At 43.9% G+C, this 15,973-nt stretch overlaps 1 protein-coding gene and 2 non-coding genes across 3 annotated transcripts; 2 read left to right on the top strand and 1 right to left on the bottom strand.

Annotated features, from left to right (window-relative positions):
- Positions 1–444: 444 nt before the first annotated feature.
- LOC142878619 (5S ribosomal RNA) lies at positions 445–563 on the bottom strand. Its single transcript, XR_012924880.1, has one exon. It is a non-coding gene; the product is annotated as a 5S ribosomal RNA (ribosomal RNA).
- Positions 564–1,250: 687 nt separating this feature from the next.
- Positions 1,251–1,369, top strand: LOC142878597 (5S ribosomal RNA). Its single transcript, XR_012924861.1, has one exon. It is a non-coding gene; the product is annotated as a 5S ribosomal RNA (ribosomal RNA).
- Positions 1,370–2,812: 1,443 nt separating this feature from the next.
- On the top strand, positions 2,813–11,390 carry LOC142902245 (synaptotagmin-1). The gene is made up of 6 exons (XM_076047145.1): positions 2,813–3,399; positions 4,840–5,834; positions 8,651–8,822; positions 9,775–9,941; positions 10,035–10,859; positions 10,923–11,390. The coding sequence occupies exons 1-5, from the start codon at positions 3,378–3,380 to the stop codon at positions 10,182–10,184; spliced, it is 1,506 nt and encodes a 501-aa protein (XP_075903260.1). The 5' UTR covers positions 2,813–3,377; the 3' UTR covers positions 10,185–10,859; positions 10,923–11,390.
- Positions 11,391–15,973: the final 4,583 nt, after the last annotated feature.

Here is a 15,973-nt window from a genome sequence, read left to right as displayed (position 1 = left end):
GTCTCTCTTTATTAACCCACAAAGCGATTGTGTTTTTAGGGTGTGAGTAAAAGTGAGTAAGATAGTAGATAGATGGATAGTAGATAGATAGATAGATGGATAGATAGATGACTACTTTATTAATCTCCAAAAATGGGGGGAAACTATTGTGACGCAGGTTGTTACCTTATTTGTTAGTCTTTCTTATTTTAACCCACAGTGAGGCACGCACAACATCACTGTTCAAACCCTACATCCAGCTCACCTGTGTCTCTCCCAATCTTTATTTATTTCTTTCTCTATCGTGTCTAATGTAAAGTGCACGGCTGCAAGCTCAAATAAGCTTTTTACGTTTTGCTTTCATTTGGATGAGAAGCCCTTATTGCTTCCTCCAAGAAAAAACCAACAACTTTGAGTCTTCCAGAGCGAGCCTATGGGGAAACAGCACCTCCTTCTGGGGCAAAATGCTTACGGCACCTGGTATTCCCAGGCGGTCTCCCATCCAAGTACTAACCAGGCCCGACCCTGCTTAGCTTCCGAGATCAGACGAGATCGGGCGTTCTCAGGGTGGTATGGCCGTAAGCGAAAGAAGCTGTTGCAAACAGGCGTAATAAACCTGCAACACATGCGAGTGTTTCTTTGTGACACCGTTTGCTTTCAGTTTGTCTTTTGTGCTTTTTAGTTTTTCTTTTTCTTTTTCAAATCAACCCGCAGTCTGGCTAGCATATACTGATTTTAAACAGTGGCGTTTCACTGTTGGCATTGCAACATATACATATGTATATATATGTATATATATATATATATATATATATATATATATATATATATATATATATATATATATATATATATATATATATATATATATATATATGTATGTATGTATGTATGTATGTATATATATGTATGTATATATATATATATATGTATGTATATATATATATGTGTATATATATATATATATATATGTGTGTATATATATATATATATATATATATATATATATATATATATATATATATATATATATATATATATATATATATATATATATATATATATATATATGTGCGCTTGCACACGTGCTCTTCAGTTGGAGAGACACAGGTGAGCTGGATGTAGAATTTGAACAGTGGTGTTGTGCGTGCCACACTCGCTGCTGGGTAATTTATAAAACCAAAAAACAAAGTGCAAGCAAACGGTGTCGCAAAGAAAAAAAAAGTGCACTCGTTGCAGGTTTATTATGCTTGTTGGCAACAATGTCTTTCGCTTACGGCCATACCACCCTGAGAACGCCCGATCTCGTCTGATCTCGGAAGCTAAGCAGGGTCGGGCCTGGTTAGTACTTGGATGGGAGACCGCCTGGGAATACCAGGTGCCGTAAGCATTTTGTGACAGCAGGGGGTGCTGTTTCCCCATAGGCTTGCTCTGGAAGACAAATGTCCTTTTTGTAAGAGGCAAGCAGAGCTTTGCATGCGAATGAAAGCACACACACATGGATAGTTAGACTACGAATATAATATAAAATTATAAACTGAGTGTTAAAACCAATACTTATTATTATTATTATTATTATTATTATTATTATTATTATTATTATTATTATTATAGAATTTTCATGAATGCATCTCTTCAGTTTTCCAGAAAGGTTTTTGTCTCTTACTAGCTCTCTCGATCAGGGGTCACAAACGTGGTGACCGCAGGCACCAGGCTGCCCCCAAGGACCTCATGAGTAGCCCGCAGACCCGTTCGAAATTCAATTTTATCCAACCTTGTTAAGTCATTTTTGATAATTATTGAGAACTCATGAGCTTGATAAGTGTCTTCACATAGATAGATAGGTATCACTAATAATAATATATAACTCAGAGAGTTTGTTATTTCAGGAGAATCTAGCAAACTGGTAGCCCTTCATACGGCTCAGGACCCATGAAGTAGCTCTCGGTGCCAAAAAGGTTGGTGACCCCTGGTCAACAGATTGCAGAGGCGGGCTGTCAGGGCCAGCAAGGCCTTATCTGCTGGCCCAAACGTTCTTACATAAGCACATTTACCCATGAATATGATTATAAAGTTATCCTCCACAGTTGTTATTTCACTTCAAATAATATCCACTTGGCTGCACTGCTTCCATTGTTGTATATTACGTATGGTTTTTATCCAATCATATCTGCTGGCTGTGGGACTGCCTGTGTCCTTGGCTGTCAGATACTATGAAATCCGCCCGGAGGCCTTCAAAAGCAACATTGCGAGCTCCTGTCCACTGTAAGTGAACGTATTACCGTCAGATGTGACGGCCAATCAGATCTCGAGTCTGCCAAGACCAGCCAGCTGTTGTGGTTTTATGTTATATCTTACGTCTGACTTAGTCCGTCTGTGTCTCTACTGTTACGTTATTAAATAATACACACGCAGGCGAACTGCGACTCCTGGCGATCTTGGGTGGCAGGTCAACTTCAGACAACACCCAAAGAGTAATCAATCACCGCACACCTGGAGTGTTGCAGTCAAAATCAGTCGAGCACCGAGTGCTCGATCTGACACACCGCAGCTGTTCTTTACGCTGAACTTCGCACGTACGCGTCCTGTGATTGGATAAGCAGCCCTGAGAGTCTCTGAACTCAACTCCGACATCTGGTTGTCACCACGGCGAACCCACAATGGTTGAAGAACAATGTGAATATTTAGTTGCCAAATCATTTGCGATTTATATTGTAAATAACGCGACGTATTGGTGCAGCAGCGACGCCAACATGATGAATTGTCTAATAATTTAATTTCGTTATCGTCTAGTTGGTGTCTCATACGAAACGGCGACAGTGCTCAGTTTATTTGAACGAGTTTGGACAAGAGTTTTATCTCAGAGTGTAGTTTTGGAGGACCTATTAAAACTGTGTTGACGAATCTCTTAAAATCGCCTTTTAATTTTAAATTGTAACAGTGTATGTATCGGTGGCCTTAGTTTCTGAGTCTTAATTGTGTTGCTCGACTAGCACCCCTCTATGAAGGTGGTGTAACTGTGTCTGTGTGATCCTGTATGGCATGGTGTCATATTGAGGGTAATATGAGGTTTAGGGTGGACTAAAATATGACGTCACTGACGGCCTAGGTGTGAAATGCACTGCCCGGCAGCCACTGGCAGATTTGCCACAAAACTTCACGCTGCTTGGTTTGCCTCTGCGGTGTTGCGGCGCTAACGAGCGAGGCAGACTGGGCTGCGCTGATTGGCTGCAGCGGCATTGGGTGCCGGCGTGGGAGCGCGCACTCGGATAAAAACGCTCGGTCATCCGCTGTAAGTCAATTGGCTGGAACCTCCGGGTCCGTGGACGCAACGCAGCCGATGGAGCGCGCGGGAGCGATCTGACTCCAGAAGACTCGCGGCAAAAGTGAGAGGGAGCATGTCGCAGTACACGCTGGGAGGTAGGAAAAGTGTTTCTCTACTTCTCTGCTTGCACCTCTGACGATGACGCTTTGCCCGTGTCACTCAAACTCGGAGGAGGGGGGGGGGGGAACCTGAGAGCGCAGTGCAAATGTGTATGTGTGAAGGTGCAGCGACGTTGTTGATGCTTTCTGTTTAACCGTGCACGTGAGAGGGATGAGAGGCGTTACTGTTTCAGGAATGCTGATCCGTTTAAAAACAATTACCACTCAATAAAAAAAAATAATGATAATTTAAAAAAAAAAAAAAAAAACGAATCGGATTCAACATTATTTGAATCATGACAGTCATTCTTTGTAAATGATTCCACATCCAAGTGAAAGAAGCCAGCTGTGGTGAGCTGCATGAGAAGGCAGTGGTGGCCCGGCTGTGGCTTTGCTGCTCCTGTCCCAGCCTGGTTGGCACTCTGACTCACAGTTGTGAGCAATCCTATCAGCCTTTCATTTTCTGCTGCATACGGCCTCTACGCTGCACTTTCATCTTCTTTTAATTGGCCACTGCCTGCAGAGAGCAGAGCCGCCGCCGCTGCTGCTGCTGCTGCTGCTGCTGCTGCTGCTGCTGCTGGACCAGCTCTCCGACAGAGCTGCCATGTCTCTGCAATAGATGTTAGAACTCAATTGCAGTCCACACAGTCTCATCATCACCAGCTTACGCCGTGCGGAGTGTAGAAATAATGAGAGAATTTGAATTTAGATAATTGTATGACTTTAATTTGAATTAATTGCATTACGATAGATAGACAGATAGATAGATTTCCTCTTCATTCCTGTGGCCAGGGGGTTTCAGAGGTGTCTGGTCTTGCGGGGTGAAAAGAGGATTCTTGGCCAATCATCATTGTCACCGCTGTTTCAGCACCCTGCAACCAGTGTCTCTGAGGAATGACTCATCCTGTTACACCCACGTTACCCAAAGTTCAATTTGACATCAGGGTTTAGCTTGAATAACAGCTTCATGGTCTGACACAGACAAAGAACCTCAGTTTGAAAGGGTTTGATTTATTTAAAAAAAAAAAAAAAAAAAAAAAAAAGTAGTGTAAGTGGTGTATTAATTATGAAAAGTGATTAAAACGTTCATGTTGACCCTGATAATTGATTGAGGGATAAATACAAATGCACTTTTGATTGTAGTGCATGGTGCAGTGCTCCTGTTTAACTGTGACCAAACCATTTATGGAATTATGCATAACAACATTTCCTCTTTAATCTCATCAGGGACACGGACACAACCAGATAATGGTTGGGGTCAGATGTCCTCAGATTTACGGCCGTGTCTAAATAGGTTTTCTGCCTATTCTTTTCTTTCTTTCCCCGACAGCCACAACAAACTGGTGGCGTCTTGCAATCTACATGTTTCTCTTGTGGTGCTGTAGTTGTTTTGTTTTTGTCAGTCTGACGTTACTATTACTGCGTCTCGCCCTTCAGGCCACCTGCAGATCCTGCTGGCTGTGGGTCTGGCTGTGTTCTGCTACTGCCTGGTCCTCGGCTGTATCCTCTGCTGTCGTCGTCAGAGGAGGAGAGCATCTCTGGGGGACAAGGAGGCAGTTTGCTCGTCTCCCCGTCGCCCTGAAAGCGTGAGCGTGACGCCCACTCCGTCCCCGTGCACGCAGCCCGTCAAGCAGCAGTACGAGGAGCTGGACGGCGACGTGCTGGACTTCCCCGTCCCTGCTAAAAGCAGCTCCTCCCCCACCTCGGAGGACGACCTGGGCACTCTGCCCTTTCACGCCGGGCTGAGTGGATCTGCTGAGCGGGTGCAGCGTCCCGGGAACTCCCTCCCGATGCGGCGCCTCAGCAGCCCCGCTGTCCCCTGCTCACCCAGCAAGCGGTCGACTCACGGCCGAGCGTCCTTGCCCTCCCTCTCCAAGCTGAGTCTGGCGTCCAGGTCCCGCAGAGCGGCGGCTCGACGCAGCACCGTGAGCGGGGAGGAGGGTCTGCTGCTCGGCGCAGAGGCCAGCCCTCTCCAGCAGGGGGAGCCCTTCGCGTCGTCCCACTATGGCTCCGGCTCTCGGACCGCCCCCTCCAAGCCCGCTCCCTTGCTGCACTTCTCGGTGCTCTTCTCGTCGGCCTGCGGCACCCTGATGGTCAACATCCTGGGACTGTCGGGGACGAGCCGCCGGCGCAGCGGGGTCTTCGCCCGGGTCAGCCTCCCGCCGCTCTTCCCCCGCCCGCAGCAGCTGGCCTCGCGGCGCCGCAGCCTCAGCCCCGACATCCACAGCCAGAGCTTCGTGCTGCAGGTCGGCTCCGTGGAGGACGTGAGCACCTGCACCCTGAGACTTGACGTCTACGCCCGGGACTTCTCGGGTCTCAGAGAGAGCTCCCTGGGTGTGGTGGAGCTGCCCTGCCAGTCTGTCAACTGGGAGCCAGACGCCACCATCGTCTACAGCAGACAAATCAACCCGACGAAAAACAAGCTTAAAAAGGTGAATATATGCTTTTGTTTTTTAGTTTTCTTCTTTGAAACATGATTGTGAAGCAGCAGATTGACAAGCAGGGATGATGTGAAACCCCTCCCACTCAAAGTAAAGCAAAAACACCATAACTGCAATAATGGGCCTCCATGAATCAATAACTAAAATATTGAGTAATAACCTTCTGGGCAATTTTGGTTAAACACACTTTGGTTGCTGGGACACTGGCCTGTCTTGCTGGTTGGGTACAAAGCAAAGTGAGAATTGGGAATTTGATTGCATTAAAAGCAAAGGTAAAAACGTACGGTATTTAAAAACTTGTTCATGCTCTTCATCAATCATACAGCCACAGCAGATTTAATTGGCATTGAAAGTCTCTACAGACATCCTTGCAAAATTCCAAAAGCTGACTCTGTGATCTCCAGTGCTCTGCTGTGACACTCAGGTGAGGGTCTTTGTAATGTTCATATTGGTCAAGAATCCAGTCAGAGACGCTGCACTGAGTCAACTGCACCAACAAGTCATTTCTTATTAATTGTCTCTCCTGATGAAGTCTGCACACACAGACCCGAAGTTAAAATGATACATTTTGATGTCACTCATCAAGGAATGTAGCGTCTGTTGTGAGTCATGGTGACACTGTTGGTCGTGACTGCAGAGCAAACCAGCAGAGTGCTGCACATTGGCAGCGTGCCCCAGGCGGCGGCACTGAACTGCTGCCGTAGGGCCTTTTACAAAGAGGGGAGGAAGACGGGCGGTCCTGATATTTCAAGCAGTCCTGTTGTCAAAGATACCTACTGTCAAGTGTCTCCTAACAGGTGTCCTTACAGCTACTCTGCTGACTCTGCTCTATCACACATCGTCCCCTTGTGACATCAGCGTGGTTATGCAGCCGCTGCACAGCAATCTGCCTGGTTATTTAAGAAGAAGAAGAAGAAGAAGAAGAGGAAGAAGAAGAAGAAGAAGAAGAAGAACTTTTTTGATCCCACGATGGGCAAATTTGCATAATTACAGCAACAACAAAAAAGAAAAAAAGAAATTGGCTACAGTGCAAATGGTCAAGAATTATATTAACTGAAGATATAGACAAACATAAAATATTTGTAAGTATGTACAGAAAAAAAAGCGGGATTAAAAACCAAGATATTTTACATATTAAACGTTTGAATGTCCATGTGCTACATGCTCTGCTAAATAGTTTCTATTGCAATCTACATGAGATGTTTAAAGAGCGCATGTGTGCGCGCCCAGGCTGTGCACTGGCGACTTCATATTTTACTGCAGACACTGCGGATTTACAGCAAAATACTCGTTCTCGTAATCAGTGTCATGGCAGTGGCAGGAGTTTTGAGGGTTATTCGTCTGCCTGGCATTATTCACTTTATTGTATAATGGAATCGGGCGCAATGTTTTGGTTGGCAGCCGCCAGAGGAAGATGGAACTGAAGCAGAATGTCTGGTGAAGCAGCTAAAATCTCTGGCACGCGCTATTTAAAGCATTTTGAAAGCATCATTTCTTATTTTTGGATGAAGGTGACACACCTCCGGGTTTCTGTTTTCCAGCAACCAAGACAGTTTATTCAAAATTCCATTGATTTTCTGCTGATGATGGTGGCTGGCTGGCTATTGGAGGCTTGCAGATGAACGTCACCCTTAAGAAGCCAGCGGAGGTGTGAGTGAGTGAGTGACGCTGTCTGAGGCAAAGTGACAGACGGCGGCAGTGAAGCGTAAAGACTCACTTGTTGGATGAAGTGGCCTTCACACTTGATGAGCCGGCTCAGAGAGGCGCTGGAGGGCCTGAACCGCAGCCATTTAACAGGAAGCGGCGACTCACTGGACCTCAAACAATACATGCTGATGAGACGTGACATATTATCAGATGAAATTTGCCATCACACATACAGAAGACATTAGCCTCATTCAAAGTGATCAGGGCATTAAGATCTGTGTTATTTTAGGATGAAGCGACACATTGGCCAACGTTTGCCAGATGATTGCAACTATAAATATCACAGATTAGCTGCTTGAAAAAGGAATGTTGAACAGACTTGGCTACAACGTCGCCGCTAATCTGGCACGACGGAGGAAACATTTCCGACATGTGGTCATTTCTACATTTCTCGGATCTTTGTTTATTTCCGGCAATTCACATACAGGTACCCGAAAAATTAGAATATCAAGTAAAAGTTGTTTTATTTTGGCAATTTAACATAAAGGACGAAAGCAACAACTTTTTATTGAGCCATTACACACAAATTGACATCTCAAGCAGTTCCTTGTTGTAACTTTGATGATTAAGATTTTCAGCTTAGTAAAACCACAAACCCACAAACTCAGAAAATTATTATAAAATTTGAGGTTTTTTTTTTTAAGCTGCAAGACCTGATCAGCAAAATCCAAAGAAATAAAAACTTGAAATGTATTGATTTGCATATTATTCATTTATATATAATATGTCAAATTCACCTTTTAAGTTGAATTGCAGAAATACAACCTTTTCAGGATATTCTAATTTTCTGGGTACTACCTGTATATTGATTATACAAACCAAATGGGGGGGGGGGGAAATGCAATAATTAAGATGCATAGAATACAAACAAGACATTGTAACCCATTACATGTTGTGATTAAATATATATAACAAACAAGCACAAACACAAGTCTGAGATTGATCTGTGTCAGACATTGTCACTTTCCTCGACTCTGCTCCGCTCCGATGGTTCCTCCGTTCAGTTCACTCCCACTCTCACAGCAGTTACAGCTCGTAAGAAGACGCTTGTTCTCTTGTTAAATCTTCCCATTTTCTTTCTCCCCTCCCACCGACGGCAGAGTGTGAGTTCTCAGGAAACATGGGGTCACAGGAAGAGCTCCGTGTGCGTGCCGCGGGCTTTGGGCCAGCTATTCATCCTGTTGCAGTACCAGACCCTTGCCCAGCGTATCAAGGTGATGGTCCGGAAGGCTGAGAGTCTCGCCAAACTCACACGGATCCCTGGAGCTCCAGGTAATTTCGATGTTTGAAACATGTAGATCACTTGTCTCCAGGAACATGAATCGAGCACAACCACCACCGCCGACACCTGTAGTTCGTAGTGAGCCAGCTGCTCCAAGGTTAACTGCCTTTGTCTTCTCCACTACATCATAAGCAGTTAGACTGACTGTATCCCAGGCTGACCTGTGGTCTAACCAGATCATGAGCTGATCAGCCTGTGCCATTTCCTCCGCTGTCCTGCTTCATATTTCGCTGCACTGATTTTAGGCTCCGCTTTCACGGTGCTAATAATAAGGAGAAGATGAAAGAGGGGAAACAACTTGGATGTTTTCCCTCTTTCAAAGCCACACTGGCGAGTGGCGCTCCAGTTTCCAGGATCTGCCAGAACTTGGCTCTCTAATACTGAATCCTCTCTTGCAATTACACGCTACTTCAGAATTTCACTAATCCAATTAATGAGCTAAATTAGAAGTGCACGAGCCAATGTGCAGATGTAGTTATGGCGCAGTGTTCAGACCAGATTGATAGGCACTAGATCAAGATTATAGACCAACATTGTCACAATAGACGTTTCCGTCCTCTTTTAAGGGGAAGAGAGTGGAGTTCCCAAGTCAGTATTGCACTCTTGGTAAATATTTGGCATACATGCGTTAGAGCAGTTTATGAACATTCCGCTGTACCCAATTAGAGGGATACATTTCATAAAATGATCTCAAAGTTTTTTTTTCCCCTACGCATATTGAATTGTTTCGACGATCACTTCTGTCAACGCTACATTTAAACATAACGGAGTAGCGATAATGAATGTCGAGTTTTTCTCTTTCTACAAACGGTGAAAATTTAGCATTTTCTAAATTAGTTTTGCTTTGCAGCTGCAGCCGCTTCACCTCGCAGTGGGAGCAGCACCCACATAGCAACCCAAAGCACAAAGTCTTGACTGTGAAGGTGATTTCTCCCCTCGCAGACCATTACGTTGTCATCAACCTGCGTCAGGAAGGGAAAATAATCAGCACAAAGGAAACAAAAGGCGCCAGCGGAAGCAACCCCGTCTGGAACGCCCCCTTCCTGTTTGACCTGCCGCCCGGTGACATCACTCAGCTGCCGCTTGCCTTAGAGTTCATTGTCATGCAGGTATAATACTACAGTTTTGTGACAGAATAGTTAACAATACAGTTGTATTATGGACATGAAATGTTTGAAAAGTGAATGTCCCTTCCTCTCCAGGGTCGTCTCTACACTAAAAGCGCCGCTCTGGGCCGAGTCGTGATTGGCTGTGGCTCTCCGGAGGCGGGGCAGGATCACTGGAAGGAAATGTGCAGCCAGGGACAGACAGAGACGGCTCGCTGGCACAACATCCAATCAGATGTGCAGTAGGATCGGTTGACTGTGTTTCATGTGTTCATACTGCAACCTGAAGAAAACACTGAAGAAACTCTCGTGGCTTCTTTGTGTCAGCAGCATTTTGTCTCTTGACTTTATTACCATTGCGATGATCACCACTGTGACTCCCTGCCTGCGTATTGAATCACTGTGGTTGTTTGACCCCCCCCCTCCTCCGCTGATGTCGTGACCCTGTTATGATGCACAGAAATCATAGCCGTCGATGCCGCAAGCTGGTGGGTCTGTGTTTGTGCCAGTGTTCATCACCTTAATAAAACTCCTGAATTGTCTGAATATATTCAAAAGGTCCTGAGTGGCCTTGCTTTGTGTGGCATGTTTACGGAAATGTTGTTTTATTTTTACATCGGTTCCAGTTCAACAACAACATTTGAGTTTTTCTCCAGGCGCCAGAATTATAAGTTTGAGAGGCATGAATATACTGTGCACTAAACCCACTCGGACAAGAATGAAAACCTGATTTCTGTTTTCTGTTATCAACCGTGAGGCAGCAGCAGCAGCAGCAGCAGAGACTATTATCAGTATTATCATCGTGCACTCCTCCAACTTGCAGCTAATACACTGCATGTGCCGCTGTCCCCTGAGGTAGCAGTGCACCAGTGTTTGATCCATGAGTCAACAGAGCAGAGGCCACAAACACCAGCAAAAGTTGTCTGCATTTGGCAGAAAATGGATCAGAAGAAGAAATTTAACGCGCTCGAATAACGGCGGAAGAGCGTCGGAAGCCAAATAGTTAAACTAAATAATCAGATTTCTGAGTCAACCACTCTCATTTTTTGCCAGCATACTGTTTTGCATTTTGTATGTTTTGCATCATCAGTTTCCTTCTCTGGCTTTATTTTTTCATTTGCACTGTTCTAGATTTAAGAATTGAATTTGTCCACATTGCAAGCGTCGCAAACTCTTGCAAAAACACATTAAAACATTTCTGAGAAAACATTTTTTCACAACTTCAGGATTATATTATGTCACAATGTTCATTCCGTGATGAAAACTGTTTTTTGTATATTGCCTGTTCAATGGAGATGTATTATCAGATTTGTATCATGTGTTTGCCTTTATAAAAGAACGTTGACAAAGTCAGAATAAAGACAAAAGGAATTGTCCAAGGAGAAAGTTCGACTAATAGAGGATGATGCTTCCTTTTTTCTATTTTGTTTGCTTTTGTTTAATGTTTAATTTAATGTGTTCTGTGAACTCACATTAAAATCTTGAGACGATCAGTTTATTAAGATGGTCCTTGTTGATCAGCAGTATTTAAGACGACGCCTTTCAAGCTACTCACATGGGATTCATCACCTTCTCCTCAACCGTCTGACCTTTAACAGATTGATTCATTGAGAAATCTTTTTGTCACTGATTCCTGCCCACAGTGGGCGACACCCTTCCTGATGGTTTCTATGAGTTTTGAAGGGTGATGTAATCCGTCTCACGGGGTGATCTTGTGTCAAATCACTTGGACCACGCGAATGTGCCCTGTGCCGCGCCACGTTTGCGTGATGGTGAGGTGAACAAGCATCGTTCACACTCGCGTGAACACGCCCACTCAAACAGTTAACACCCTGGCTTCTCGTGCGTCGGGCTGCCAGTATTACGTATAAAACATGGAAATGCGTTCCTTCTAGAGGTTGAATGGGGGGCGGGGGGTATCCTCACACTTGGTTACACCCATCGTTTTCAGTCATCCGTCCAGTTCATGCCCACTTCCGGTGCACAATTTACACCCCTGTTGGCAGAAGCAGCTCATCCAAACCCAACGGGACGTTTATTTCTACTGTTATTTTTTGTTTTGTTTCGTGGTTAATATTTTTTTTTTTATCAGGGATTCACCGATACCACTTTTTTACAGAACGAGTAGAGTACAAGTACTTGCATTTCAGTACTCACCAACACCCATAGCGAGCACTTAATAAGGCCATTACACATTATAGAATTACCCTAAGCCTCATTCCTCAGCATGTGTTTCCAGAACATAAGGTGACTGTTACAAATATCGATGCATTACACAAACAAATTTGAACAAAATTGTCACATAAATACATACACAACTGGTATCGGTGTCATGGTATGAGCACGTACTTTACAAGTATGAGAACAGCACTGAACCCCGGTGTCGATACCGGTACCCGCTAATCGGTCTGAGTGCTTCTTAATTTACATATGCGTCTTTATTCTGCAAATCTCTGTCAGCAGATTATTCTGAGGTGCTGTGCAGAGGAAAAAATAAACACTTTCAAGATTGAGGGACACAACATTCCATATCCTGTGAGGTGTCCATGATTCGAGCTGACTCCCGGTTTGAGTCTGTGAATCATTGGATGCAGACATGCCTCCTCCTCTTCCTCATCCCTCTGATCTTTCCGTCTTACCCGAGGGAGGCTAAATCAATGAGATTTGGTTGATTTATCCACAGCGTAATCTTTGGTCCGGGGTGGCCTGCAGTGACTCACTGCCCACTGTTGTGTTGCAGCAGTGTCACACATGCACGTCACACAGTTGCAGCTTACATAATACATACGCAATATAAAAATGCCTTGAGATAAATAATATTCAGGGATTTGTTAGATGCTAATAATGGCTTGTTGTCAACTGAGGGACATCAATGCACAGATTAGGACGCAATTAATTATTTAGATATGAACAGAAATTTGTGTTTGGATGATTCCACGTTTGACTATTTTTGTGTTTTTTGATCTTGCTGCACTTTGCTAACGATCACAGATAGAAAATACAAAGCAACTGGCTTTTCTTATAGGATGGATCAAACATGTTGAAGACCGGGAAGGTGGAAATACTGCCTCCAAGTATCAGTAAATAATTGCATAACACTAAAAACGTATCATTCAACATCAACAATAGATCATGTGAGTGAGTCTTTTCTTCTTTGACTTGATTTCTTATAGTTCTCGGTTGCATTTCAAAGGTTTTCATGCGTTATGTTGTGCGCCATGCTGTGATGTGTGAAAGAAGCAGAACAATCAAATCAACAACATAAATAGATTAATAGACGACAGATAAAACCTGACTTCATGCCAGCAGGGCACAGTGTTTCTCGTAATGAAGACCAAGAAGCAACTGTATCCACTTCAGTGAACAACAGTCCCTGAACAAGCCTCCCACAATCTGTGCGTGTGCGTGTTTGTGTGCGTGTGTGTGTGTGTGTGTGTGTGTGTGTGTGTGTTATTGATCCACGCGCGGCAACTTGTTTACCTCTCCGCCTGCCCACTACTGTGACTCTCCCCAGTGAGTCCAAGTCAGTGAAAGTCTCCTCTGAAGCATCGCCGACAGAGTTTCCCCCAGTTTGTGCGTGGTTGACGGCTTCACTGCTCGCCTGTGTGGGAGAACAGCTTGTGCGCTTTCCCAGACCGTGACACGTTCCCTCAGAAACCCATTGTTAACGGCAAAATGTGGCCATCCATTTGGGAACTAATGATCTTCTCCCTCATATCAGTGCAGCGCAGGACACGCTCGTGACTCATGGTTTGCCTTGGGGCTGGATTCGCTGGGCCCTTTGCTCTGACATTTGCAGACTGTCACTGTGCGCCTGCTTTCATCTCAGGAGCCAGCGGGGTCTTCTTCAAGAGTACAAGGGGAAAGGAAAGAAAGAAACATCTTCCCACACACTGCCTAATCATTTGCGCTGTGTTTGAACCATCATAGAAAAGTGTGGACAAAAGCACGAACAAAACCCTGCCACAAAAATAAGGAGCACTAATGACGCCGCTTCATTTGGAAGTCCACCAGCGCACCCTCAATCCCGGTGACTCACGCTCGAGTCCAGGCTCAACGAGATCAGATACTTTCAGGGATGACGATCGTAATATTGCTTCAGAAATTGCGGGAATTTGAATCTGATGAGATTTTTTTTATTGCATTTAGAATGCAGACATTTGGTTCAAAGTAAACGATTGATTATTTCACACTTGTCATACTTGTTTTCTCCGGAATACTTGAGTCAAAACCAAAAACTAACTTGACTTGTTTGTCATCCTTTAACATTGTGAAGTAAATTTTAACTTTTAAATCTGTTATTTTGAAAATAAATTCACAAATATTGCTTGAATTGTTGGGTCAGTGCAACATTTTGTGATATTTGTTTTTATATTTATGATAGATTATTCTGTGGTAAAATCAAAAGAAAAAAAATGTAGCAGGCAGCAGTGGCACGAGGGAAGCGGAGATTTTCCCAGAAAACTCTACAGCTGTGAGGCAGCAACATGGAAAGTTGGGTGATTGCAGAATGGAGATCAGGTGAGCCTGGCTGTGCTCCTCAGGAAAGTAGGTCGGCCACGCCTCCCACCTGCCACCTGTCCTGCCAGCGAGAAACTGGTGGTTTATTTCATTATGATTACCAGTATAATTCTGCTCAAGGCACTGATCTTAGAGTATTGCCCCACTTATGTACATCATAATATGTATTTTCTTCATTCGTAAATTGCAGTGTGTAAATATTTGCTACTTGTAAAAAACATATATATATATATATATATATTTTTTTTTTTACTGCATTACAAACACCAGCCCTGCAAACAGGCTTGCCCTATGCTGAAACACCCCCAAAATTTAACTCAGCACCCCCAAAAGTTAACTTGCGTTGAAAGGTTATCGTTTTATACTTTTAATTTGTCTGTGACAAGTCCAAATAATGTCCGAGGAAGAGTCAACTTGTACTGTAGTTCAAACATAATATATTCATTTAACTAAGATGAAAACGCCCACCCCTCGCATATGGTACGATCCTCCTATCACCTGGTACCTGCACTGAAGCAGCCAGTCGGCGGGTGCGATCTGCGCAGGCGCACGGGCAGCAGGGAGAGTCGTTCAGCTCCGAAGCTGTGGATCCAGTGAGTAGCTCAAGCAAAGTGTCACACACCTTGACATTATCGCTCAGTACCAACGTGTTACGATTATCACCAGTCCTCATTTTGCCTCACAAGAACACACATTACTGTTAATATTGTTCAGATAGACTCCTTTGCTAACTTGCTGACTGTCTCCAGGTTAGCAAGTGTTTGTGCACGGTTTGAATCGGAGAGAAAAAGTCTGTTGTTGTTTTGCTCTTTACAAAATATTACCTTATTAACTATTAACCCCAAGTGTCCTTAAATCCTAGTTGGCTAACTAGCCGGCTAGTTAACCAACTAGCCGGCTAGTTGGCTAACTAGCCGGCTAGTTGGCTAACTAGAAGCCAGGGAGATGTGAGAATGATGATCTCTCTCTCTCTCTTGTTCTGAAAAATGTGACGCTAGTAACAAATTACACACTGACCTCAACTCTTCAGTCATGATTTTCACTTCGTCTACCCTATTAGTTGATAACAATGTATTTACTGTATGTGATTGTCAGTGCCAAGTGAAAGGATGAAAGATGGGCAGAGTGAGAGTGCAGGAAGAATCAGGTGAGTAAACAACATCATTAACAAAAATAACATGAAGAACATTAAATAAACATGCAATATTGTAATGACTGTAGTCTTTAAGAAATGTGCACTCCTCTTTTTGATACATGTATTTATGGTAAATCATGTATTTTAATATTAGAGGAGGAAGTCAGAAGCATAGCAACATACAGACCATCAAGCCAAACCAACAGTGAAAGTTGGCTCAATACCCGTTCACTCAGTTTAGCACACACACACACACACACACACACACACACACACACACACACACACACACACACACAAAAATACAATTTCAAGAACAATGGTTCAAAGGTTTTTGATGGCTGGAATACTCAACCGGTATTATCTGTTTACTAACTTT

The sequence above is a fragment of the Nelusetta ayraudi genome, unplaced genomic scaffold (genome assembly GCF_046127955.1).
Source record: "Nelusetta ayraudi isolate G7.1 ecotype Tasmania unplaced genomic scaffold, CSIRO-AGI_Nayr_v1 ptg000005l, whole genome shotgun sequence".
NCBI classification, from domain to species: Eukaryota; Metazoa; Chordata; class Actinopteri; order Tetraodontiformes; family Monacanthidae; genus Nelusetta; species Nelusetta ayraudi.
The sequence above is the reverse complement of the archived record's forward strand: the minus strand, read 5'-3'. Positions and strand labels throughout refer to the sequence as shown.